The 24,373-nt window shown below is 37.0% G+C and overlaps 2 protein-coding genes across 3 annotated transcripts in view; one reads left to right on the plus strand and one right to left on the minus strand.

Moving 5' to 3' along the window:
* Positions 1–5,388: 5,388 nt before the first annotated feature.
* On the minus strand, positions 5,389–17,465 carry DCAF16 (DDB1 and CUL4 associated factor 16). Of its 2 annotated transcripts, none has more exons than XM_061192130.1 (2): positions 17,223–17,465; positions 5,389–8,504 (listed from the first exon to the last, which is right to left on the minus strand). In XM_061192130.1, exon 2 carries the CDS (start codon positions 7,877–7,879, stop codon positions 7,229–7,231), a length of 651 nt encoding a protein of 216 aa, XP_061048113.1. In that variant the 5' UTR covers positions 7,880–8,504; positions 17,223–17,465; the 3' UTR covers positions 5,389–7,228. The 2 variants fall into 2 exon arrangements, with proteins under 2 accessions (XP_061048113.1, XP_061048114.1); XM_061192131.1 differs by having other exon boundaries at positions 5,389–8,519.
* Positions 17,466–17,489: 24 nt separating this feature from the next.
* Positions 17,490–24,373, plus strand: part of NCAPG (non-SMC condensin I complex subunit G) — a 38,393-nt gene continuing 31,509 nt past the window's right edge. The window contains exons 1-7 of the mRNA XM_061192129.1: positions 17,490–17,788; positions 18,737–18,940; positions 19,457–19,685; positions 21,450–21,595; positions 21,880–21,964; positions 22,981–23,173; positions 23,644–23,793. Coding sequence (XP_061048112.1) covers positions 17,678–17,788; positions 18,737–18,940; positions 19,457–19,685; positions 21,450–21,595; positions 21,880–21,964; positions 22,981–23,173; positions 23,644–23,793 — 1,118 coding nt within the window. The 5' untranslated portion in view covers positions 17,490–17,677. The remainder of the gene's footprint in view (positions 17,789–18,736; positions 18,941–19,456; positions 19,686–21,449; positions 21,596–21,879; positions 21,965–22,980; positions 23,174–23,643; positions 23,794–24,373) is intronic.

A 24,373-nucleotide genomic window follows, 5' to 3' on the forward strand; every position in this document is an offset into this window, starting at 1 on the left:
CTCAGGTCCCAATTCTGATCCATTTGGTTCAATTTCTCCAGAGAATAAGCCTCTAGCCTTCTGCTAGAAAAAGGGAAAGCTGCCTGGCTACAAAGGGAGAACAAAAATAAACTTTCAAGTAATTCCCTTGTTTTCAACTTTGCTCCTCAACCTCACCTTCTAGGGTACCTTGTGCCCCCAAATCCTTGACTCTTTGGGGGGTTCTGGAAGGAAAAGATAGGTGTTCCAAATTTGTGGACCTTTTCTGCAGTGAGGAGTGGCTGTGAGAACTGTGCTACCTATCAAGTATTAAAAAAAAAAAAGAAAGTAGTGCTACCAAATGTAAAAGAGTTAGTGGGAAGCAGCCGCATAGCACAGGGAGATCAGCTCGGTGCTTTGTGACCACCTAGAGGGGTGGGATAGGGAGGGAGGGAGGGAGGCGCAAGAGGGAGGGGATATGGAGATATATGTATACATATAGCTAATTCACTTTGTTATACAGCAGAAATTAACACAACATTGTAAAGCAATTAAAGCAAGTATAATTGCTCTTTTTCCCTTCATGGTAAAAGAGAATGAGAAAGTAACTGTTTAAAATACACACAAATGAAAAACAACAAACCCCCAAACTACCTATTACTGAGACATCATTTTGAAAATTTGTACATCTGGAAATGTTTTAATGGCTATGTGATAATTTTAGCCAAAGACAATGTGTCTCCTATAAAAGCTCTCATATCTGCAATTGACCTTCCTCTTTTATCTCATAACAACAGTTCTAATCTTGGGTCAACTATGTGTTAGCCTCTCTCTTCCTGCATCAAGTATTTGCAGATAAAAAAACAACACATAATGGAAAGAACCAGAGTGTTCCCTGGGAACAACTACACGACTACAATCCAAATTTCACTAGTGTTACTCACACATTCATAGGGTTGCCAGATAAAATATGGGATGCCAGATAACTTTGAATTTCAGATAATTAATTTTTTTTCCTCGAGTAAGTATGGCCCCTATTTCATTGTTTATCTGAAATTCAAATTTACTTGGGCATCCTGTATTTTTATTTGCTAAGTCTGGCAATCCAACACATTTACTTAAACAGTATATCATAAGTAGAAAGTGACCAACATAGAAAAACTGGGTTTAAAGAAGGAAACTGGGATCTGGACCAAAGCTATTCAAGCCACGGGGAAAGTCTACATTACTACCAGGCAGGTAGCCATGGGCAACCCTATATGCACCCACTTTGCAATGTACAATGCCTTGGCTGTGGCCAAAATTAATGCTTTCAATTACTATAGGAACTTGGATTCTCTAGGTAGTGTGGTCAGCCCCTTGTGTCACCAGAGCTCTGCCACTCTATCAAGCCATTTTGGTTGCTCAGGGTTCAATCATAAAGCCAATCTAGGGTCTTTTTTTTTTTTTTTTTAATATATTTATTTATTTATTTATTTATTTACTTATTTATTTATGGCTGTGTTGGGTCTTTGTTTCTGCGCGAGGGCTTTCTCTAGTTGCGGCAAGTGGGGGCCACTCTTCATCGCGATGCGCGGGCCTCTCACTATCGCGGCCTCTCTTGTTGCGGAGCACAGGCTCCAGACACGCAGGCTCAGTAGTTGTGGTGCACAGGCTTAGTTGCTCCGCGGCATGTGGGATCTTCCCAGACCAGGGCTCGAACCCGTGTCCCCTGCATTGGCAGGCAGATTCTCAACCACTGCGCCACCAGGGAAGCCCTAGGGTCTTTTTTGATGGATGATGGCCATACTCTTGGACAGTTCCAATTATCTGTGCACCTCCCAAACAAAGTTGCCCCAACCAGACCTAGATAATACACACACAGCAAGATATCAATTGATGTATTGGAGTGTCAGGTCTCATAAGCTGACACCATGGATTAAAGGGTAGCATTAAGCATGGGTTTAGTAGTTAACCCAAATCTAATAATTTCCCCACAATAAAATATTACTAGCTCCTTCATTTATAAGCTGCAATGTTTTAAGACTGTTTCATCTGGTTTCTGTTGATTATCTAGTTTGATACCATACCAGCTCAGTTTCTGTGTATACTAGGAACTCAGTTATAATCTTGTTAGGCTGGCTGGGATCCTGTCTCCTAGGTGAATACTGGTTATGTCCTACTCTAGGGAATAGAGCATAGCTTTCCAAATGATTTCAGGAATTTTCATATCATGTTTCAGGGTCATCTATTTCTTCCCAGATATAAACTGCCCAAATTCCAGACTACTTACTGTTTTATGCTCCAACCCTAAGCTGTCACTAACATTTTTTTGAGCTTGAATTGTTTATTGTTCACTGTACAGTTTTATATACATTATCGTATCTTAAGTGGGTTATTAATAGATTCAAATATTTAAATACTTTGTATTGAATTGGACAAGTCACTTAATTTTTCTCATCTTCAGATTCCTCACCTCTAGAAATTATCTGAAAGTATCTTTCATAGTGTCATTTCAACGGGTGCTGTAAGATTAAAAAAGAAGAAAATAGATGAACATTAGTTATGACTTTGGTAAATATTACCCAGCTGTGGAAGGTCACTTCCAGGTTTATAATGAGCTGCTGTCAATGAGAAATAAGCAATGATCAACCACATGCAGCAGCTGCAGGGGATGAGGGGAGAGGTTCCTCACAAAGGTCTATGCTCAATATGCAGGAAAAAAAAAAAGGCAAAAGCCACAGTATTCAGGTTTTAGAAGGAGGTAGAGGACTGGCTTTCACCAATGCCCTGCTTCTGCCTCAGTTTCGATGCTCGTTGCTTACAGGCTTGTTCTCTGATTCAACCCAAGCCCTGAAAGTGGTCCTTGAGATGGGGTAAGATATTATTTTTGCATTTATACATAATATTAAGGGATTTTTTTTCTTTTACCTGAGTGAAGATGTGAGTTGAAAGGATTTTTACACTGTGCCACAAAGGTTTATTTTTGAATATTTTTTTTTAGAAATTAACAAAATTCTCTTGGAATTAAATGGATTACATTTTATGTCACGTGTGGGCTGGAATAAAAGTGATTAAGTTCAGAATTGACATTTTAAATGAAACATGTATATTCCTAGTCCATTTGATAATGGGTTTTCATTGGAGGCTACTTTTTTTTTTTTAAGTATTTGTTTATTTATTTATTTATGGCTGTGTTGGGTCTTCGTTTCTGTGCGAGGGCTTTCTCTAGTTGTGGCAAGCGGGGGCCACTCTTCATCGCGGTGCGCGGGCCTCTCACTATCGCAGCCTCTCTTGTTGCGGAGCACAGGTGGAGGCTACATTTTAAACTGACTCCACAGTTTAGAAGCAACTCTAGTACTGTCTGCCTGCTACACTGTTATTTTAAATCATTATTTTAAAATCAAGTATTCTTTTTCCATACCTTATTGAGAAGGGCTGGTCATAGCTCTTACAGCTAAGAGGAGCTGGGCAGATCAGATCACTGTGATACCCTTACCCTCTCCCTTTCCTTAGACTCATTTCCAAAAATTTTATAGTATATAATCCCACTGCTGCCACCTATAGAAAGAGATTAGAAATTATATACAAGGATCACATTTAAACATGTAGCCATTAACTAAATTTTGTTCAAAACTGGCAAAGATACACCACAGAGATTTTCCTTTTGATGATGGCAAGTAGACACAGAAGAAATACCTGGTGGTTGGTGTCAGTTAGTGTAGCTCCTTCAATTTCCCTCAGTCCAATGGATACCACTCATTAGTAGAACTTATGTGCCAGCAGCTTGTATAAAGTTGTCTCATGAGGTCTGAGTAGTTATCCAGACTTTCTGGGCTTTTATACATACCCCAGCCATATGAGCATAACACTTCTGGTCCTGATCTTTGTGTGCCACTGCCTTGTGAATTTAGTATATACAATTTAAATCTGTGTATAAAATACCTATTTATTTTATGTATTCCCTTAGCTGACTACCTCTTGTGGGGTTTAATTGTTGGAGTGTGCTCTCCATCTGAATTCCCACTACACTTCGATGACTGTCTCATTTTCAAATATTTAAGGGCCAGTGTAAGGAGTAAGTTTATATTCTGTGACCCTAGCTCACAGTAAATGAGCATCAATGGCCAAAAGCCTTGGGGTAATTCACATTGGTTCAATTTATTTTATTTTATTTTTTAAAAAAATTTATTTATTTATTTATTTATATTTTTGGCTGTGTTGGGTCGTTTCTGTGCGAGGGCTTTCTCTAGCTGCGGCAAGCGGGGGCCCCTCTTCATCGCGGTGCGCGGGCCTCTTATTACCGCGGCCTCTCTTGTTGCGGAGCACAGGCTCCAGACGCGCAGGCTCAGTAGTTGTGGCTCACGGGCCCAGTTGCTCCGCGGCATGTGGGATCTTCCCAGACCAGGGCTCGAACCCGTGTCCCCTGCATTAGCAGGCAGATTCTCAACCACTGCGCCACCAGGGAAGCCCTCTATTTTAAAACTGATTTCTTATGTATAACATCTGATTTAATTTTGCACTCCCAGTGAGTGTCTGGATTATAGTAGGCACTCCATAATGTTATTAGATGAATGACTAAATTTCTATTTAAAACTAATGGGCTGCTCCAAAAGATACTGAATTCTCTAACAATGGAGCCAAAAGTAGAAAATCATTTATTATGTAAGAGAATTTATGTTTTCAGTAAGAAAACAACCCAAGTGACTTCTAAAGTCCTAATTGGTTTAAGAATCTACTCGAATATCAAAACACTGTTTTCACCATAGAGAAAAAGTTTTAGATGGATAGTTTTGATTGGAGTCCCAGCAAAATAATTCCCTAAAGGTGACCTAACATCTGCCCTCCTCCTGCCATGTCTAGATTTCTTCTGTTAGGAAGCTGATGGGCTTAAAAAAAACATGTTTATGGTCTTCTGGGCTCAAGGTATCTGGACTGCTTCAACAAAAAGAGACTATCTGCACCAAGACAGAATAATACCTTTAAATAACACTGATGTCTGTTGGTTTAGAAATTCTGTTTCCTTACTCTTTTGATAAATATTTCTATAAATAGGGAATAAACTCATCCTTCTTTATCCTAATTATGGGGACTGCATTTAACCAAAGGCCCATGGAGGGAGAGTGTGAAAGTGGTAAATTCACCCCTAACCCCACACCATGGCACACAAAAAGAAGTAAAGGCTTAAGGCTTATTCAGGTACCTATCATTTTGAGCAACCTGGAATTACTTATATACAAACAAATGGGTTCAAATCTGGGTCTTGACTGAGTATCTGACACTTTCCCTCTTCAAGTACATTTCTTTTCTAGAGCTGCCAAGTCACCTCCTTTCAGATACACTGTATCTCTATGGACCCTATTCAGCACTTGGTGAATGTTGAATATGCCTTAAGCAAAGCAGAATCTATTTCATTTGTGAAGAATAAATGACCATACTCTGTTCAGCATGTACAAAGCTGTTGGTTTATTCAGCTGGGAAGCTGGCGAAAGGCTTCCTTTGGGAATGAACAGCAAAAATGTGTTCATGAACAAGGCACTTTAACACACACACACACACACACACACACAGGAACATATTATGGTTACATAAACATCAACATATTTTAATTTTTAGACCCCTCTACCTCTTCCCACCTTCCCCTAAAAAAAAACAAAAAAAACCAAAAAAACCAAAAAAACCCAAAAAACAAAGAAAGAAAGAAACAGGTTTTTGTAACATTTTAAAAACCAACTTCATAGAACATCTACACAGGAAGTTACTGATACATTCAGTTACACTAACATTATATGGTGTCAGTTCAGTAACAAATTTTCCATTAACAAATACTTTTTTCTACCTACTATAATTCCCTCCTTTTTCCTCAAGAGGAGACAACTAAGGTTCAGCAGGAACTACTCATTAGGTTATAAACATTCTCCTCTCTCCTTAAAGTTGCTATACATTTATAGAATTTGTGATTCCATTAATGCTTCAATTTTTTGATGCCACACTGTATACAGCACTTAATTATGGAGAATAGGAAAAAGCAAAACTAAAATAAGGAAGGATATATGATATATCTTTAACAGTCTGTTTTCTGATTCCCTTTAGATGCCCAGTCAACCAGGGTCACACAAAGGTTTCACTCTTTATCGGAGGTGTGTGAAAAGACTTACTGGTCTCATGCATTTTATGTATGTTGATTTCTACGTTTGGACTCATCTAAATAAACACAGCAAGACTCATTTACAAGGGTACATATCCTTTCTATTCAGCCAGAAAAAAAATCTAAAGCTAGATGTAGAAAAACAATGATGCTAAAAAACTCTTCAACTTCAGACTGTACTAGGCTGAGATTTTCTACAGTAAAGTTCCTGAAAAGTTTGCAATGGACGTGGAAAGTGCATGAAATACTGCTTCAGGGAACATCATACAGATGAAATACTTTAATCCACTAACATAAATGCTCTCTTAATTTTTTCCCATTGGTCTTTCGAATGGGTTTTATTTGTTCTTGACTAAGGTCTGGATGCCAAGATGCAGGAAATATATTGCCTACAGAACAGGTGTCTGTTTAATCCCCAGGTATGATCTTATAAGCCACTTTAGCTAGAGACAGCCTGGTGGGAGCCTATAAAATGTTTATGCTGTAACTGCAGGTTCCATAATAGGTTTGGAGCAGTGTAGGCTACTACTACACTACAGCACTCCCTCCCCCCAAAATAGGAACTCCTAAAGGGTGCCATATGTAGGTCTACCAATATAAAAAGTGGGAGATAAATCCATATTCCCACCATTTTCTTTTATCTAGTTATTCAATTTAACTCAACTACCTCCCTAGAAATGAATATCAGAGAAAAGTATGCTCAGAAGGGTGTTACTGGGAGGAGCTAACTTACCACTTTCCACAATGGCTATTCTGAAGGTTGGGTAACAAATGGGGTAGTGGCCTCCTTTTCCTTCCCATTAATAATTAGGTATCTAGTTAAGTCCATTAGACAGGCAGAGTAAATTGCAGGGAGAACTAAGTGTGGAGAACAGTCAACTTATCTCTTGTAATAAGGTCCCTTTTGACTAATTCTCTACTGAAGTTCTCATTTTAACCACAGGGTCTTTCAAAGGGAATGCTCACAATGCACATCTTCTGTAGTTGAGTTACAGGACTCTTGGGTATTATATTCAGTACTTGATCGTATTTTGGCATATCAGGACAGTTCGGTTGAGATGTTAGTTTCTCAACTGTGGGCTGTGGAACCGTATTCCTTTCTCGACTGGCAACACGAGAGATATGAGAAGGAACGGTGGATCTTTATAGTGATGCAGTTAGGAGTTTGTTAACTGCCTTTTGGAAGTCAGTGTAGGAGTAAGTAGTGTTGATGGGTTCAGTGCGGGTTGTTTCCTTAACTGTTTTAGTTAACCAGCCACAGCAACAACCAGAAACACATGAGTTAGGAATTTGTTTTAGGTACTCAGGTATGGGAGTGGCTCTACTCAATGTTCGGCTTAACTGTTTGGTGGCAAATTGCAGTGCCCCATTTAGAGTGGCATGATCTCTAGAAAGCCGGCTGGGACTCATAAGGGGCTTTTGAAAAGGTGGGACTCCACAAGAAGCTAGAGGAGGCCATTCAGGAATTGGTTCCAGTTTGGGTACACAATGGGAGCAATGGGAGAGTCTTAGTCCTATCTCTCGAAGTATATGGACGGGTGTGCTAGCATCCAAGAGTTTAGCATGATACAACCAGGAATTAGGATTTAAAGGTTTCCAAGTTGTAGAATATTTTAAAAGGCACTTAACCTGCCAGGCAAGACTCTCAAGAGGTGTTAGGTTGGGCACCACAGGGTCCTCTTCTTCAGAGGAATCCCACTCTTCCCCAGAACTCTCATTTAGGTAGTTAGCATTTTCTTCTTCCTCACTTTCTGATTCTGATAAGGGGTCAGGAGAGGGATTTCTAGGACCCATTAGAATAGAACAACAGTATAGAAAAAAAGGTACCAGAAAAAGGTAACAATCTAAGCCAGTAAAACACTAACACTGGCAAATAGAAGCAGAAGATGAGAAATCCTTTCAATAGGATTCATTTGTCTGTTTCTCAGTCTGTTACACACACACAGTATGCCTCTGGCTCGCACCACTGTGCAGTTCTTCAAGATTATGTTGTATATTCTTCACTTACAAAGAAGACAGCTCAGTTCTCAGGACCAGTTCGGTGTGTAAAATTTAGTCACTTACCAGTGGCACAGGTCAGAGTCTCTCCTTCAAATCCTGGCTACCCAAGAAGAGAAGGGGTCCTCATCTAGGCAAGCTGATTTTCTTAGCATGGTCTCACCTGGTTGTTAAATTATGAAGAGACACTTTGTGTACTCTTTTTTGCTGGCAGGGATATTATATCTATTTTCGTAATGAAAAGAAACTCAGTGGTCGCCTTCTTTGTCTGCTGGTGCAGCAACTTTTGTGCAGGGGGATGGTGGGACGAGTTGTCAAGAATCTGTCTGGTGTGCACGGATCCGATGTTTTCCATAGGTGGTGCAAATGTCCTTGGAAACTGCTGACTTAGTTGTTGGACTATCTGGAAAGTAGCCTTAACCTGTGAATGAGAAGACTAGAGACATGATATTAAAGCCTGAAAGCACTGGGTAACATTATTATCCATCTAACTTCATAGAGTATCCAAGCACATTGATGTTGAGCAAGAAGCCTTATCAGCTCTCCCATCTCTAGCACATAGGTTTAGGCAGAGTTTCCTACTGGGAATGGATCCTACCATGACAAAATTGGGAAGGAGAGCCTGGGGCCACTTCAATCTTTTCTTGGTACATATCTGGGCTAGCTTGTTTTTTATCATGCAGTTCTAGCCCAGGAAATTACTTCTGCAAAAGCAGATCCCTTATGCTCCAAACTCCAAATAGGGAGCTATAAAAGATATCTTTTTTATCTTTAGAGGTGCTTGTTGGGATTAGTTCTAGGGGACCTGTGCTGGTTGTAGAGTTCTATACGTTAGAACTCTTGCTGGGACCCCAGAGGTTGTGGTCCTATGACCATACTCTGTAGATAATGAGGGAAGATGGCAGGTATAAATCGTAATATAGCAGGAGTTACAATGAATATAAACAGCTTAAATTGACAATTAAAAGGCAGACATTCAGACTGGATCAACAAAACAAAACAAGATTTAACAATATGCTGCTAACAAAAGATATTTTAAAGCAAAAAGACCCAAAAAAGGTCAAAGCTAAAAATATGAAAAAATATATATCAGGTAACTGTGGACCAGAATAAAGCTGGGACAGCAATCTTAATATCTAACAAAAAAGATTTCAAGCCAAAAAAATATAAGGGACAAAGATTGATAATAATACTAGTAAAAGGAAAACAATGAAAGTGATACACTCATCATAAACATCTATGACCCTAAAAGCAGATCCTCAAAATTTCTCTAGTAACAGCTAATAGAACTGACAGGGGAATATAAGCAGGGATACAAGCATTCTGAAAAAGTTAAAATATTAATATACTTTAGGTATTATATTATTTAAGTATACAAAACTCTATACCAAACAGAACAGATATTAAGTACACACATATACACATACACACACACACACAAATAGTTCATGCATTAGGTTATAAAGTATAACTAGATTCCAAAGGGTCATTTCATTTAGACTAAATTCTCTGACCATAATGCAATAAAAGTAGATATTAAAGGTTAGTTAAAAGTAATCCTATGTTAGGATACTAAATAGCTCATGAATTAATAAAATGGAAATCATAAAAGATATTAGATATAAAACTGAATAATAACCCCACAAGCAAAAATTTGTGGGGTATGGTCAAACCAGTACCTAGAAGAAATTTATAGCTTTGAATACATTGATGAGGTAACAAGGAAGTTTAAATATGCACAAGCATCCAATTCAAGACAATGGAAAAGCAACAGCAAAATAAGCAGAAAGGAAATAATAAAGGCAGAAATTAAACAGTATATAAAAGAATAATAGAGTGATAAAACTGAAAGACGGTTTTCTGAAAATATGACTAAGAAAAACAAAACTGGTGACACTTATCAGGAAAGAGATTTAAAAATACCCCCCCAAAATTAAAAACATAATGTATGCTAAAATGTGAAAACCTAGATAAAATGGCTAAATTCTAGAAGAATATAAAATTCTAAAATTTGTACAGGAAGAAATAGATAACTTGAATAAAACAGACCAGTATTAAAGAAACTCAAAAGGTAACAACCTCCTATTAAAAACACCAGGTGCAAATGGTTTTATAAGAGAGTTCCACTAAACTTCCAAGGAAATTAATACATATTTTATATAAACTGTTCCAGAAAAAAGAAAAATAGCATAAAACTCCTTTTATGAGGATAATAAAATACTAATTCCAAATCTAGAGATGAAGCAAATAAGGCTCATTTCATTTGCAAAAATTTCAAATATTACCTAACAAAATGTAATAGTGTATTAAAGAAAAAATGAATGTCATAATCATGTAGAACTTATCATAGGAAAGAATATCTCAACTTCATAAAATTTATAAATATAAGTCACTACAGCAATAAATTAGATAATTTTATTAACTATGGATATTTAACTGTTCTTAGTTCTTGATCAACACCTATTTATGTTTTAAAAAACAAAATGCTCTTACCAAACTAGGAAGAGAAAGTTACTTTCTCAACAAGATAAAAATTATCTACCAAAAACTTTCAGCAAATATCCTAAATGAGAAACTTCAGATATATTCCCTTTAAAAATGAAATTAGGGAATTCCCTGGTGGCGCAGTCGTTAGGAATCCGCCTCTCAATGCAGGGGACAAGGGTTCTATCCGTGGTCCAGGAAGATCCCACATGCCGCGGAGCAACTAAGCCCGTGCGCCACAACTGAGCCTGCACTCTAGAGCCCGCGTGCCACAACTACTGAAGCCCGCGCGCCTACAGCCTGTGCTCCACAAGGAAGAGTAGCGCCCGTTTGCCGCAACTAGAGAAAGCCCGAGCGCAGCAACAAAGACCCAATGCAGCCAAAAATAAATAAATTAAGTAATTAAAAAAATGAAATTAGATAAGGATGACAAGGACTGATATTGTGTACCAAAGCCCTAATCAATGTTTTTTTTAAAAGTGTGAGAACTGGAAAAAAAGATATAAAACTACTAATTTACAGATGATATGGTCATCTAACATTAAAAAAGCCTAACTTATAAACTATTAGAGCTAATAAAAGAGTTCAACAAAGTTCCTGGATCTGAGATTAACCTATGACTATTCATTAATTTATTTATATAGCACTTACAATTTTCCAGGTACTATTCTAGGAACCGCACAAATGTTAAGTCATTTAAAATTCTCCTAACAATCCTATAAGATAGGTACTTTTATTGTCCCCATTTTATACATGAGGTTTAAGCTACCTGTCCAGGGTCATATATCTACTAAGTGATGGAATCAGGATTTGACCCCAGGCACTCTTAACAACAGCAATACTAACCATAAAATGTATTACATACATCACTTGCACAATAAGGGCAAAAAAAAAAAACCTATAAAGGATTTAAGAACTAATCAATAATATGCGAGACCTCTATGAAGAAGACTGTAAAATTCTAATCAAGGACATAGATGATTTAAAATAGACATTCCATGCTCTTGAATGGAACAATGAATATTATAAAGATAACTTTTTTCCAAATTAATTTATACAATTCCAATATGTTAAGAATAAAATTCCACATATAGCTAAACAAACTATTTAAACAGAAGAGTAAAGTAAATATCGTGGCCTACAGGATATTAACACATATTATTACACATGTTACAGAAGCCACAGAAATTAAAATAGGGTGGTTAGTATAAGAACAAATAGTCCAATGGAACAAAGCTCAGAAATAGAGCCACATAAGATTTAAGAATGTAGTATACAGTAAAGTTGGCACATAAATCAAGGAAGAATGAATGCATTTAGTATATAATAATATTGGTAAAAACTGGGTCATTACGTGAAGAAAAATAAAACTGTATACCTATATAATGCCACATACAAAGGAGGACTCATGACAGGTTAAAGACCTAAATGAGAATTGTAAAACTATATAGTTAATAGAATATAATGCAGGAGAATATCTTTGTGACTTAGGGCCAGAGAAGGACTTCTTAAAAAAACATAAAGCACAAGACCAAAATACAATGAATTCAATCACATCAAAATTAATATTTTTGGATTGAACTAAACACATCAAGAACAAAGTTAACTACAAATCAACAACAACCAAAAAGGTAGCAATCTCAATAAAGAAATGGACAAAGGACAAAAATATCCAATTTACAGAAGAGAAAATCCACAGGCCATTAACTATATGATGAGTAAAGAGATATCACATTATTCTATTATTTTGGTAAAAATTAGAAAGCTGGACAATGCCAAGTGTTCGTGAGGGGACTAAAGGAACTCCCTTAGAAACCAGCACTACTGGTGGGATTACAGACTGGGGTAACCTTTCTGAACAGCAATCTGGCAGCACTACTTAGTCAATCTATTTGCACAACTCATGATGTAGGAATTCCACTCTTGGGTATATATAACAGAGAAATTCTCCATAAGACCAACATGTGCTCTGAGGAGTCATCTTTGATGGTAAAGAAATAGAAGCATTCCAGGCTTCCATCACTGGAGGAGTGGATAGGTAACATGTGTTAAAAGCACATTAGAAGTATACATAGCAACATGGATGGACTAAAGGCATAGGTCTGAACGAAAAAAGCAAAACCGAAATATCAAGATCCCACTCATGCCATTATGTAGGAATGATTTCCAAAATGAAAGTTAGTAAACATCTCTAGTTTCAAATACACACTGAAGTGGATATGGTCTGGCTTCGTGTCAGTACTATTCCTCTAAGAAACATTTCTCTGGCTTCTACTCATTCTTTATCTAATTTAGTTCTCTGCAGTGTCTGGCACATATTAGGGGCTTAGCAAATTTTTTGAAAAAATTAATGAGAGAATGATGAAGGCCTGCTGTAAGTAACTATACAAGCATGTTTCACTTTTATTCTAGGGAGACAAAAATTCCTAAATTATATTCAGGTAATTTGGTAGTATGTTGTACAAAGACAAATGAAATAATTTTTTTAAACAAGATCAACAAAGATAATGCTACTAAAGCAATGTAAAGGTCACTGCTTATAACGTCATCTTTAAGAACATGAGTGCAAATACTTTTAAAAGTTTATAATATTATTACCTACTTCAATCTGAAAAGGAAAATTTAAAACATACCATAAGTATTTTATTGAGACAGGTGTTAACTTTTTAAAAAAAATTAATTAGTAATTTATTATTTATTTTTGGCTGTGTTGGGTCTTTGTTGCTGCGCCCGGGCTTTCTTTAGTGTGGCGAGTGGGGGCTACTCTTCGTTGTAGTTGCTCGGGCTTCTCATTGTGGTGGCTTCTCTTGTTGCGGAGCACGGGCTCAGTAGTTGTGGCTCCTGGGCTCTAGAGCACAGGCTCAGTAGCTGTGGTGCACGGGCTTAGTTGCTCCGCGGCATGTGGGATCTTCCCGGACCAGGGGCTCGAACCTGTGTCCCCTGCATTGGCAGGCGGATTCTTAACCTCTGCGCCACCAGGAAAGTCCCCAGGTGTTAGCTTTTAATTCTTCTGTCCTCTTACATTTTTACTATTTTCATTTCAACCAGATTCCATTTGCATGATTACTGATTGGCTATACTTCAGTAATTATGTTGCTCAAAGCATTCTTTAAAAGGCTCACTCTACTTTTTTTTGTTAAGCAAAAATAAGACAAAGTTTCTTTGAAGGCATATGTAAATTCTAGAATGAACCCATCACTGTTACCTCTTTACATTGCATGAGTAATAATATCCTCATATCAAAAGTGAATTAACCACTTACTCTGTATACTCCCATGCATAATTTACTTTGAAAGAACCATTTTTCTGTAATTTCAGAACTAAGTAGCCTTACCATACGAATTAGTTAGTTTGCTTACTTTGGTTGCTACAATTTGTTCTTTTCCCTATAGCATTAAAAGAAAAAGTCAAGACACAGGTAAGCTAAAGGCAGTGAGTTTAAGCTTAATATAGCATCTTTTTTTTTTTTTTTTACCAGTTTTATCGAGGTATGATTGACAAATTACATACATTTAACATGTACAATGTGATGCTTTGATATATGTATTCACTGTGAAATTGTTACCACAATCAAGCTAATTAACATATCCATCACCTCACAGTTACTTTTTTTTTGCATGTGATGATAACACTCGAGATCTATTCTCAGCAAATTTCAAGTATACATGATCAACTATAGTCACCATGATGTACATTAGGTCTCCAGAAAGTTTGTACGCTTTGATATCTATTTCCTCCACCCACTAGCCACTGATAATTCCCATTCTACTCTTTATTACTATGAGTTCAACTTTTTAAGATTCCACATATAAATGGGATCATACAGTATTTGTCTTTCTGTGTCTGGTTTATTTCACATGGCAGAATGTCCTCCAGGTTGACCCATGTTATTGTAAGTTGCAGGATTTCCTTCTTTTTAAAGACTGAATTGTGTATGTATATAAATGTCACATCTTCTTTATTCATTCATTCATTGATGGACACTTAAGATTATTTCCATATCTTGGTTACTATGAATAATGCTGCAATTAACATGGGAATGCAGATATATCTTTGAGATAGTAATTTTACCCTTTGAATATATACCAAGAAGGGGGATTGCTGGATCATATGATAGCTCTATTTTTACTTTTTTGAGGAACCTCCATATTGTTTCCCACCAATGTGTATAAGGGTCCTCATCCTCACCAACACTTGTTATCTTCTGACTTTTTGATAATAGCCATCCTGACAGGTGTGAAGTGATACCTTATTGTGGTTTTGATTTGCATTTCCTTGATGATTAGTGATGTTGAGCTCCTTTTCATATGCATGTTGGCCATTTGTATGTGTTCTCTGGAAAAATGTCTATTCAGGTCCTTTGCTCATTTTTAAAGCAGGTTATTATTAATTTTTTTGCTACTGAATTATGAGTCCTTATATATTTTTTGATATTAACGTCTTACGGGATATATGGTTTGAAAATATTTTCTTCCATTCCAAAGGCTGCCATTTTTGTAATCTAGTATCTTTTCTTTAACTTTTCAGATAATGTTCCAAAAATACTGAACAAAAATATGTTATTAATCCCCCCTGCCCAAGCTGGTCAAAATATAGTTAGGCTGACCTCTGGTGGCCAGATGCCTCATCCTTCAGTAATGACAAAATGGTATGAAGTCACCTCTCATTTGTGGGTAACCAAATAAAATATGGTAAATGAAATAATATTGTTAGAAACTTCACAGTTAAACAAAGCAACAAAGGTAGCAGGCACTCAAAGCATAAGGAGAGCTGAGCAATTAAAGGCCACAAAATAAGAAAAATGCCTCCAAATATTAGTTTGTTCTAACTTTCAGTTCACCAGTTGATTTTACATGAAAAACAAATGGTATATTCAGTGGTTCCCAAAGTAAGAATAGTTCTACACTATCTAATACTGTAGTCACTAGCCCCATGTCTATTGAGCAGTTTGAAATGTAGCTAGTGTAAAATAATTCCCAATTTCAAAGACTTAATAGGAAAAAAAAGAATGTAAATTATCTCATCAATATAATTTATGTTGAGTACATGTTGAAATGATATTTTGGATATAGTTGGTTAAAAAATTAATGCCCGTTCTAGGTTTCTTTAACCACAGCTGTCTAGGCATTCTACATTTTAGCTATAGTGAGGTTATAAATGTTATCAAGTATATTCCATGCACTCTTAGACCTCTATGCTTTCCCTCTAGCTGATTAACCTAAAATACCCACCCCTCTTGCCTTTTCAGAAATTAGACATTTTGATAATTTTGAAATTATGGGCAACCCAACTGCTACCATATTTACTATTTTAACTAGCATTTGAATACCTGCAATGTTTCAGGAATTAGGACTATGAAGAGAATAGATGAATAAATTATGGCATGCTCATACAATAGAATTCTAGAGCAACCTATATGTACCTCAGTTTCCTCTTCTTAAAAGACAGAAAGAACTTACAAGGGTTGTGCCTAAGGATTAGATCAAGTAAAGTGCTTAGAACAGTGCCTTGGCATATAAGGTGATGAAATAAAATTCATATTTTATGGCAAGACAAGAAAAATTTAAACATAAAGTTTTTCTCTGCCTGTTTGGGCCTCCTCCCTCCCCTTTAGTGTGTGTTATGTATCTGCATAACCAAACCTCCTTAGGAGATAACCTTCTTTCTTAATCTTGTAAGGAGTCAAGATGACCCATGACCTACTACTCCCTTTGTAACTATAGATCTGGATTGTGTAAACTGTCAATAATACGTCATTTGACATATAACCCTTTGTCTCAAAAACATATATTACTATGCTTAGACCTCAAAAGGGCAGGACAGTCCTCAGAGCTTCCTGAAAGATTGTTTCACAGGTTATAACCCTCAGGTTGGCTTGAATAAAATTTTCCATTTCTTTCCTAGATCAACCATTGATTAATTTTTTCTCGACAAAGGGTCCAAAAGGTGTTAAGTTATTGTTATTAAAATATCAATATGAATAAACCTCATAAATAATACTGAGTGAAAAAAGCAAGTTGCACATAGGATCATTTATATAATGTTAGAACATGAAAACAATACAAGATACTTATTCAGAGATTTATTCATATATCATTAATACATAAAAATTAACAGTAAATTCAGAAAATCCATTGCTGCTGGGGAGGAAAGGTAGTTCAACAGGAAAAAAGGTGTACAGGCTGCTTTGTAATCTATTTCCTTAGATGTTAATTTTTGTCTCAAATAATTCCATTAAAAAACAGTTTAAAGACTTAGTTCCTGCCGGAAGGCACTCCAAATTTCTTTATCTTACCATTACCCTAAACTCTTTTTCCATTCTGTGTTGAAACCATTGCCGTTATGCACCTTTGTAAACAGGCCTCGAAAGCCAGAACATCTAGAACAAGCTGTACCTAAATTAACCCGTGCCTCTCTTCCCATATTGCCTTCCACGTTTGCAGACTCTCCACCAGACGCGGACCTAAGGCTTAAAAATACTGCGGCCCGCCTCCACCTGGAGACCTCGGAACATCCTCCTTTTCAGTAGAAACCGGGCCGCCGCCCAGCACTCCCGCACGCCCTAGCTCTCCCTTCTTGACGGATCTCCGAACGAACCCCTCCTCCCCTTCAGCGGGAGCAGGGATTCTTCCCCTCAGCAGATTCCCTTTCTCACCCAAGGAGGATCCTTTCTTCTTCCTCGCCTCACTCCCAGCCGCAAGACCCGACTAAGCCTAGCGCCACCAGCTCTGTTCCAACAGTCACTCCGCCGCAAGGCTCGCACTCCGGTGGATACCACTTCCGGGGGCGCCAATTCCTCCTCCTCTTAGAAACGCCACTTCCCACTCGGAAAACGGTTTAAAAGACCCTAAGCGCAAGCGCCCCATCGGTGGGATTGAAGGGGGTGGCTCCATCTCTTCCCACTCTCGCCGCTCTAAGCTCTCGCGATAGTCTCGCGTATTTCCGTCTCCCGCGGGAGTTATTTGAACACTCTGGCGGTTACCACGCCCTAGGCTGTCGGCCGCCTGCTGACCCGAGTCTGAAGCGTACTTGTGGAGTCTCCGACCGTGGTCAGTCGGGCCAGCTGCAGCCGAGCGCGGACAGGCTTCCTCACGACCGGGTCCCGGCGCCATGGGGGCGGAGAAGAGGCTGCTGCCGATTAAGGAGGCCTTCCAGCTGGCGCAGCAGCCGCACCAGAACCAGGCGAAGCTGGTGGTGGCGCTGAGCCGCACCTACCGCTCGGTAAGCGATGCGGCCCGCTGCACCGGGCCCCCGCTCCTCCCTTCCCCGGCTCGGCCTGGCCTCTCCCAGGTGCTTCCCGCGACCTTCCCGACTCCGCGCACCAAGACTCCAGTCTCCTTAACTTTCCCGACCCGGTTCGGAAAGGCACACCCTTCCCCACCCCGCCCTGCCTCTTCCCAGCGGCCTCCGGCGCGGACCGTTAATCTTCTGGCGGTGAACGTGGAGAAGCGTTTGCGCGTGGGGGTGACCGGGCATCTAGTGTAGGGCCGCAGCGTGGATCCTGAACGCGGTGCTCCAGCGGCTGTTGTCCCTCAGGTCACCGCCCACATTTAATTACTTAAACCTCGCCCCACTGTTAAATTGTATCAAATCACCAATTAGCAAATTAATCGTTAGGACCTGGCTCTTCTTAGTCATGTAAATACTGTTTGTTTCGTTTTTAAATGAAGCCTCAAGAAGAATAGGACCATGAATTTCGGGAGAATAAATTATCTTGAGGTCCGAGAAAAATTGTAAGTCAGTATAGGGCTTGGGGATATGAGGTAGGATGTGAAAGTTATATCAAAAGGAAATTGCTGTGTAATATTAAGGGTAATACGGTAAAATGCAAACGCTGTTGTTGATTTTGGGTTGTTCATGAAGAAGCAGATTTTTACTAAACTGGTACCAAGGCATCATATTGAGAATTCAAGAGTGTTAAAAAAAAAATCAGAGGAATCCTATCACTGTCAAAATTCACGTTTGTTTTCTTCCTGGGAGAAATAAATTTCTCTGGAGAGAAATTTGTGCAAATTTATTTCCCCTTTGATGGCTTGGATAATTGAGAGTTTACTAAATAATGATTTTAGTTTGTTTGCGTTAGGGCTGGTGTTTTCAGTGTCTTAGAGTAATGTTGAGAAAAAAGGATTTTATCCCTGCAGTTTGTGAAGGGTTTCTTTTCTCTTTCAGGTGGATGACAAAACAGGTTTTTATGAGGATTTTGTTCATTACCTTAAGTACGCTATGGTGGTCTATAAACGAGAACCAGCTGTGGAGAGGATAATAGAATTTGCAGCAAAGTTTGTTACTTCATTTCACCAATCAGATACGGAAGATGATGAAGAAGAGGAAGATGGTGGCATTTTAAATTATTTGTTTACTTTTCTATTAAAGGTATACGAAAACTAGAATTTCGAGGGAATATTGTAGAAAATTTTACTATTTTAAAAGGGCCATGGGAGTTTGTGTATCTTAGAGAATGAATATCTGGTAATTGAGAAAATGCCTGAACGAATCTGCCTTTTATAGGAAATATTAGAACTGTCATTAAGATTAAAAAGTGAACTTTTAAAAATAACTCCAGCATTAAATTTTTAATGACCATTCTAAACCAGTTCTTACATACATTTGTTTGAAATGGGTTCTGTAGTTCAGAAGTAAAGAGTTCCTCTGAAGACAAATATGCTCTTGTAATTTAGCAGATACTTTAGACTGTGTATTTTGAGAGTTTATGTTATGTAGTGTGTATTTAGCATGCATATATGGATCAAGGTAGCATTATAGTTTTTCTGCAAGGAATGAAGTATTGCTATAAATTCTTGAATTCTAAACATATAGAATTCAAATGGTATGTCATTATTTAGTAATGGTATGTGACTTGGAATAAATTTTGTTTTGTTTCTGTTTTAGTCTCATGAAGCAAACAGCAATGCAGTTAGATTTAGAGTGTGCCAGCTCATAAACAAGCTCTTGGGAAATATGCCAGAAGATGCCCAGATTGATGATGATTTGTTTGATAAAATTAATGAAGCCATGCTTATTAGATTGAAAGATAAAATTCCAAATGTAAGGATACAGGCAGTTCTTGCTCTTTCACGCCTTCAGGATCCCAAAGATGATGAATGCCTGGTGGTTAATGGTATGTATAGCTCCCTAAATCCTTTTTCAGTTTCACTGACTTTGTTAAATTCTCAGCAGATGAATTTTCTTATTATGAAATATTATGGAAGAGCATAGTTTATATATACATATGCACATATATATATGTAAAAATATATGATTAAAAAAAAATACCCAAGTAGCCACCATCCAACTTAAAAAAAAATAGAGCATCGTCAGTACCTCTGAAGCCTCTCTTATGTCCCTTTCTAGTTATATCACTCTCCCTCCGAATTAATGAATATCTTGAATTTTGGGTTCCCTTTTGTTTGTTTGTTTAAACAGTTAACCACATGTATATACTTCTACATAATGTTTAAGTTTTGCCTATCATTTTGTATGTTTTGTGGATCATACTATATTTTTCTGTGCTCTCAACATTATTTCTCATTGTAACATTCATCCATGTTGTTATATTACTGATATACTGTTCTATTGTATGAATGTAAGACAATTTTATTGTTTCTAATATTGATGGACCTTCTAGTTGTTTCCAGTTATTTTCCTCTTAAAATACAGTGTCGTTGCTATGAACTTTCTTACACACTACATGGCTTCTGATGCATAGTTTTTCTAGGATATGTACCTAAGAGTGGACTTGTTGGGATATGTGCATTCAGCTTTATTAAATGAGGTACAAGTGTTCTACAAAACATTTTATCAATTTATATTTCCAATAACAGTGCATAAAAGTGTTCATTGAGCCATATCCTCTCTAGTGTTTGGTACTGTCAGATTTTTAAATTTTTGTTAATCAGGTTGTGTGTATCATATGTCACTGTTATGCATCTTTTCATATATTTAGGAGCCAATTTTATTTCTTCTGTATAATGCCTATTAATGTGTTCTGCTCATTTTTCTATTGGTTTGCTTATTAATTGGAGTTCTTTATATATTCTGAAGGGAAATCCTTGGGTTATATGAATTGTTAGATCTTCCTGCTTTAGATAGATTATTTCACTGTCTTCACTATGTCTTTTGTTGGGCAGACATTCCTAATGTCAAAATTATCAGTCTCTTCCTGTATGATTTGCACTTTCTATCTTTTATTTAAGAAATCTTTCTGTACCTCTGGGCTCATAAAGATAGTCATATTCCAGTTTTCCATATATGCCTAGGTTTATTTTGGGAACTCTTCTGGTTTGTTTTTCTCTTTGTCCCTGTTACTACCTTTATAATTTTGATAACTGGTGGTGGTTGGTATTTTTTGGTGTTAAATGAGGGACATTATAATATGTAAAACATATATGTTTAGTAGTCAACATATACTTGATTTTAAAGCCTGGGAAAATCTGATAAATAGAGGTGAATAAATATTTAAATACAGGAAATGAGTTTTGTTCAATGAGTAAAATCAGAAGTTATTTCTTTTTAGGATTCATTAAAAATCAAAATAGTGAGCTCTTTATAAAGACATATCAGTTTAAAATAAACTGGCTTCCATCCTAGACTTGTTTCTAAATCTTAAAGAGTAGCAAAGACATAATCTGAATGATGGATTTTCCATGATCTTTAGGGTTATTTGTTTTCAGTTTTAGCCTTCCTGCCCAGTCCATTGACTAATTTCTAATTCTGTCCTTTTTAAGGGATGTTGGCAGAAAAAAATCTTCAGCTAAAATTAAATGTGTAAGACTAAAAAATGATTTTTATCATTTTAAAGATTAAACATCAAAATGTGGGTTATCTATGACTATGGCTAACTAATATGTTGTTAGCGTACTAAAATGTATTGCTCTATTTTTAGCATATGCTGCTTTGATTGAAAATGATTCAAATCCAGAAGTTAGGCGGGCAGCGTTATCATGTATTGCGCCATCAGCAAAGACTTTGCCAAAAATTGTAGGGCGCACCAAGGATGTGAAAGAGGCTGTCAGAAAGCTGGCTTATCAGGTAAATAAGTCCAATATCTTATATAGACATGTTCTTAAAAGACAAGAAGCTGTATTCTTAAAATACTTTTGAAAAATATTTGGCACATAATAATTCAATTGAGATTTTTATGGACGGAGAGTGTAGATAATTTAGGTGGAATCTTATTGCATTAATGTGTTACCAGATATTAATTTTTTTGGAAATTCTGGATAATTTTCTTAGGTGAAGGAGATATTACTAGTTATAAAATACATAAATTATATTGAGTTTAATGGCCATTTTTTTATTATCATCTCTTTAAGGTTTTAGCTGAAAAGGTTCACATGAGAGCTATGTCCATTGCTCAGAGAGTAATGCTCCTTCAACAAGGTCTTAATGACAGATCAGGTAAGTTAGATATCATTATAGACAAAACATTAGTAGATTTTGAGGTTAGATTTAAAAGGTTTAGGAAAGAGTGTCCTAAATTAGGTCAGGTAAGCCTATCATTCCCACAGCCTGTCAAAGTTTATCTATGTGTATTGTATAGAATACATTTTCTAGGGTTAAAGGTCTTGGTACTTAGAAGTAGCACAGTTTGTTTTAATTTTTCTGTGTTTTATGTATGGAGAAACTAGAGCTTAAGGCTATAAAAATAACATCAGAAGTAGGGCAGGATCTCTTTTTCAGCCCTCTCGCTTCCTTTAAAAAAAATGCTGTCTTATCCCTTTTGTGTATATCCTCTTATGAATGTGTTCTGTGTATCCGAAACAATTAGAAATGGTCAGACCAGTATAATTTTTCTAGTTCCCCCCCCCCTTTTTTCTCTGTTGCAGCTGGAGAATCGACTTACAGCAATGATATGAAGAATGATATATTTTAAATTTCCAAACCCCATGAGAAGGCTAAGATGGCTTAATTTTGCTGTAGCAAGAAAACCTGAGTTTGAAGGACTAATGACTAGGATGACTTTAAAAACTAAGAATAAGGTTTTTCAGTGATATATGCCTGTATGATTCACTACTGCACATATCAATCATGTAATAAATGGATGAAGTCAGGCAACAAGTAAAATAATAGGTATTATATATAGTCTAGACTAGTACCTGAAGCCCAGTGAACTCGGGGGAGAAGGAATGCAAAAATATTTTTGTAGGCTGTGGTAGTGGTTGTATATTTGGTTCTGACCTCTTCCATTTTCATATGAAAGTGAGCATCACAGTGACTTTTCACTTTTTACAGTATCATTGTACTTTTAATTTTTTCTTTAGTACGCATTGTTTTGCCTTTGTCTGGTCCCATTTTTATAGTAAATGTCGACTTAGTTAACATTGATCTGATAAGAGTTAATTAAAACAGACAAAATATAGGAAATGGAAGCTAGAGGGAGACTTTGTTCACCTGTGTTTCAAATGACTTAACAGATGCTGTGAAACAAGCAGTGCAGAAGCATCTTCTCCAAGGCTGGTTACGTTTCACTGAAGGAAATATATTAGAGTTGCTTCATCGGTTGGATGTGGAAAATTCTTCTGAAGTGGCAGTCTCTGTTCTCAGTGCCTTATTTTCAGTGACTCCTCTTAATGAACTGGCAGAAATCTGTAAAAATAATGATGGCAGGTATGTAAAGTATTCATTATTTGAAATATGATACTGATGAACCTCTGCAATTAAAATTAGTCCTCTTCCGCATTACTTAAGATTGTATCAGTACCTTTTATCTACACCTCTTTTGTTTTCTTTAGTCTGGTGGATGTCTTTTTTCCCTTTTTTTCCTCCTTGTGTAAGAACTCACTACTTTATCATAGACTACTTTAGCTGCATTTTTTGTTTTGTTTTGTTACTTTGATTTTTGCATTAGCTTACCATGGAAAGTCCAACAGCATGGATCCCTATTGTGTTTGCTCATTTGATTCTTTTTTTTTTTTCTTTTGGTCTAAATATTTTCATTCTTTGTTGTGTGGATAAGTTAATGACTCTGCAGTTAAAAGGATGGTGGTTATAAATCAAGTCTGCTTATTCCCATTTTTCTACTCAGTTCAGATTTTTACTGGATATTAAGATACATTTTGTCTCCCTTTTAAATGAAGGAAATTGATTCCAGCAGATACATTAACTCCTGAAATTGCTTTGTATTGGCGTGTCCTTTGTGAATATTTGAGAACAAAAGGAGAAGAAGGTGAAGAATTTTTAGAGCAGATTTTGCCAGAGCCTGTAGTATACGCTGAGTATTTACTGAGGTAAAATTGTTTTCTTTGGTTTGGGATGTACTTGTGTTGTACTTGTGTTGTTGTATGTGTTAACTTCCCAGCCCCCTCCCTCAAAGCCATGCTTGATTGAGAATAAGTTGAAAACCATTTTTTTGGACAGGCAAGGATAAATAGGTATACACACTGAGTCTTTCTAAAGAATATCCTGTGCTGGTCAGTATACTGAAAGACCAAAGTCAATATGTTTTGGGACATTTCCTTAAAACTGGTAAGATGTAATGATGAACATTTCTCCATAAAGTTGATAATGATGATGTGCTGCTCTTTGAAATTGGTTGGCAAACTTTTTCTAAGTGCCAGATGGTAAATATTTTAGAGTCTGTGGGCCATGCTGTCTGTGACGACGACTCAGTTCTGCTGTGGTACTGCAAGAGCAGCCACAGAAAATATGTAATGAATAAGTGTGATTGTTTTCTGATCAATCTTTCATCAACTTTTATGGACACTAAAATTTGAATTTCATATAATTTTCACATGTATATATTTTTACACATATATTTACATATATATATCATTTAAAGATGTAAAAATCTTAGCTTGCAAGCTGTAC

Source organism: Eubalaena glacialis, chromosome 5 (genome assembly GCF_028564815.1).
Source record: "Eubalaena glacialis isolate mEubGla1 chromosome 5, mEubGla1.1.hap2.+ XY, whole genome shotgun sequence".
In the NCBI taxonomy this organism is placed as follows: Eukaryota; Metazoa; Chordata; class Mammalia; order Artiodactyla; family Balaenidae; genus Eubalaena; species Eubalaena glacialis.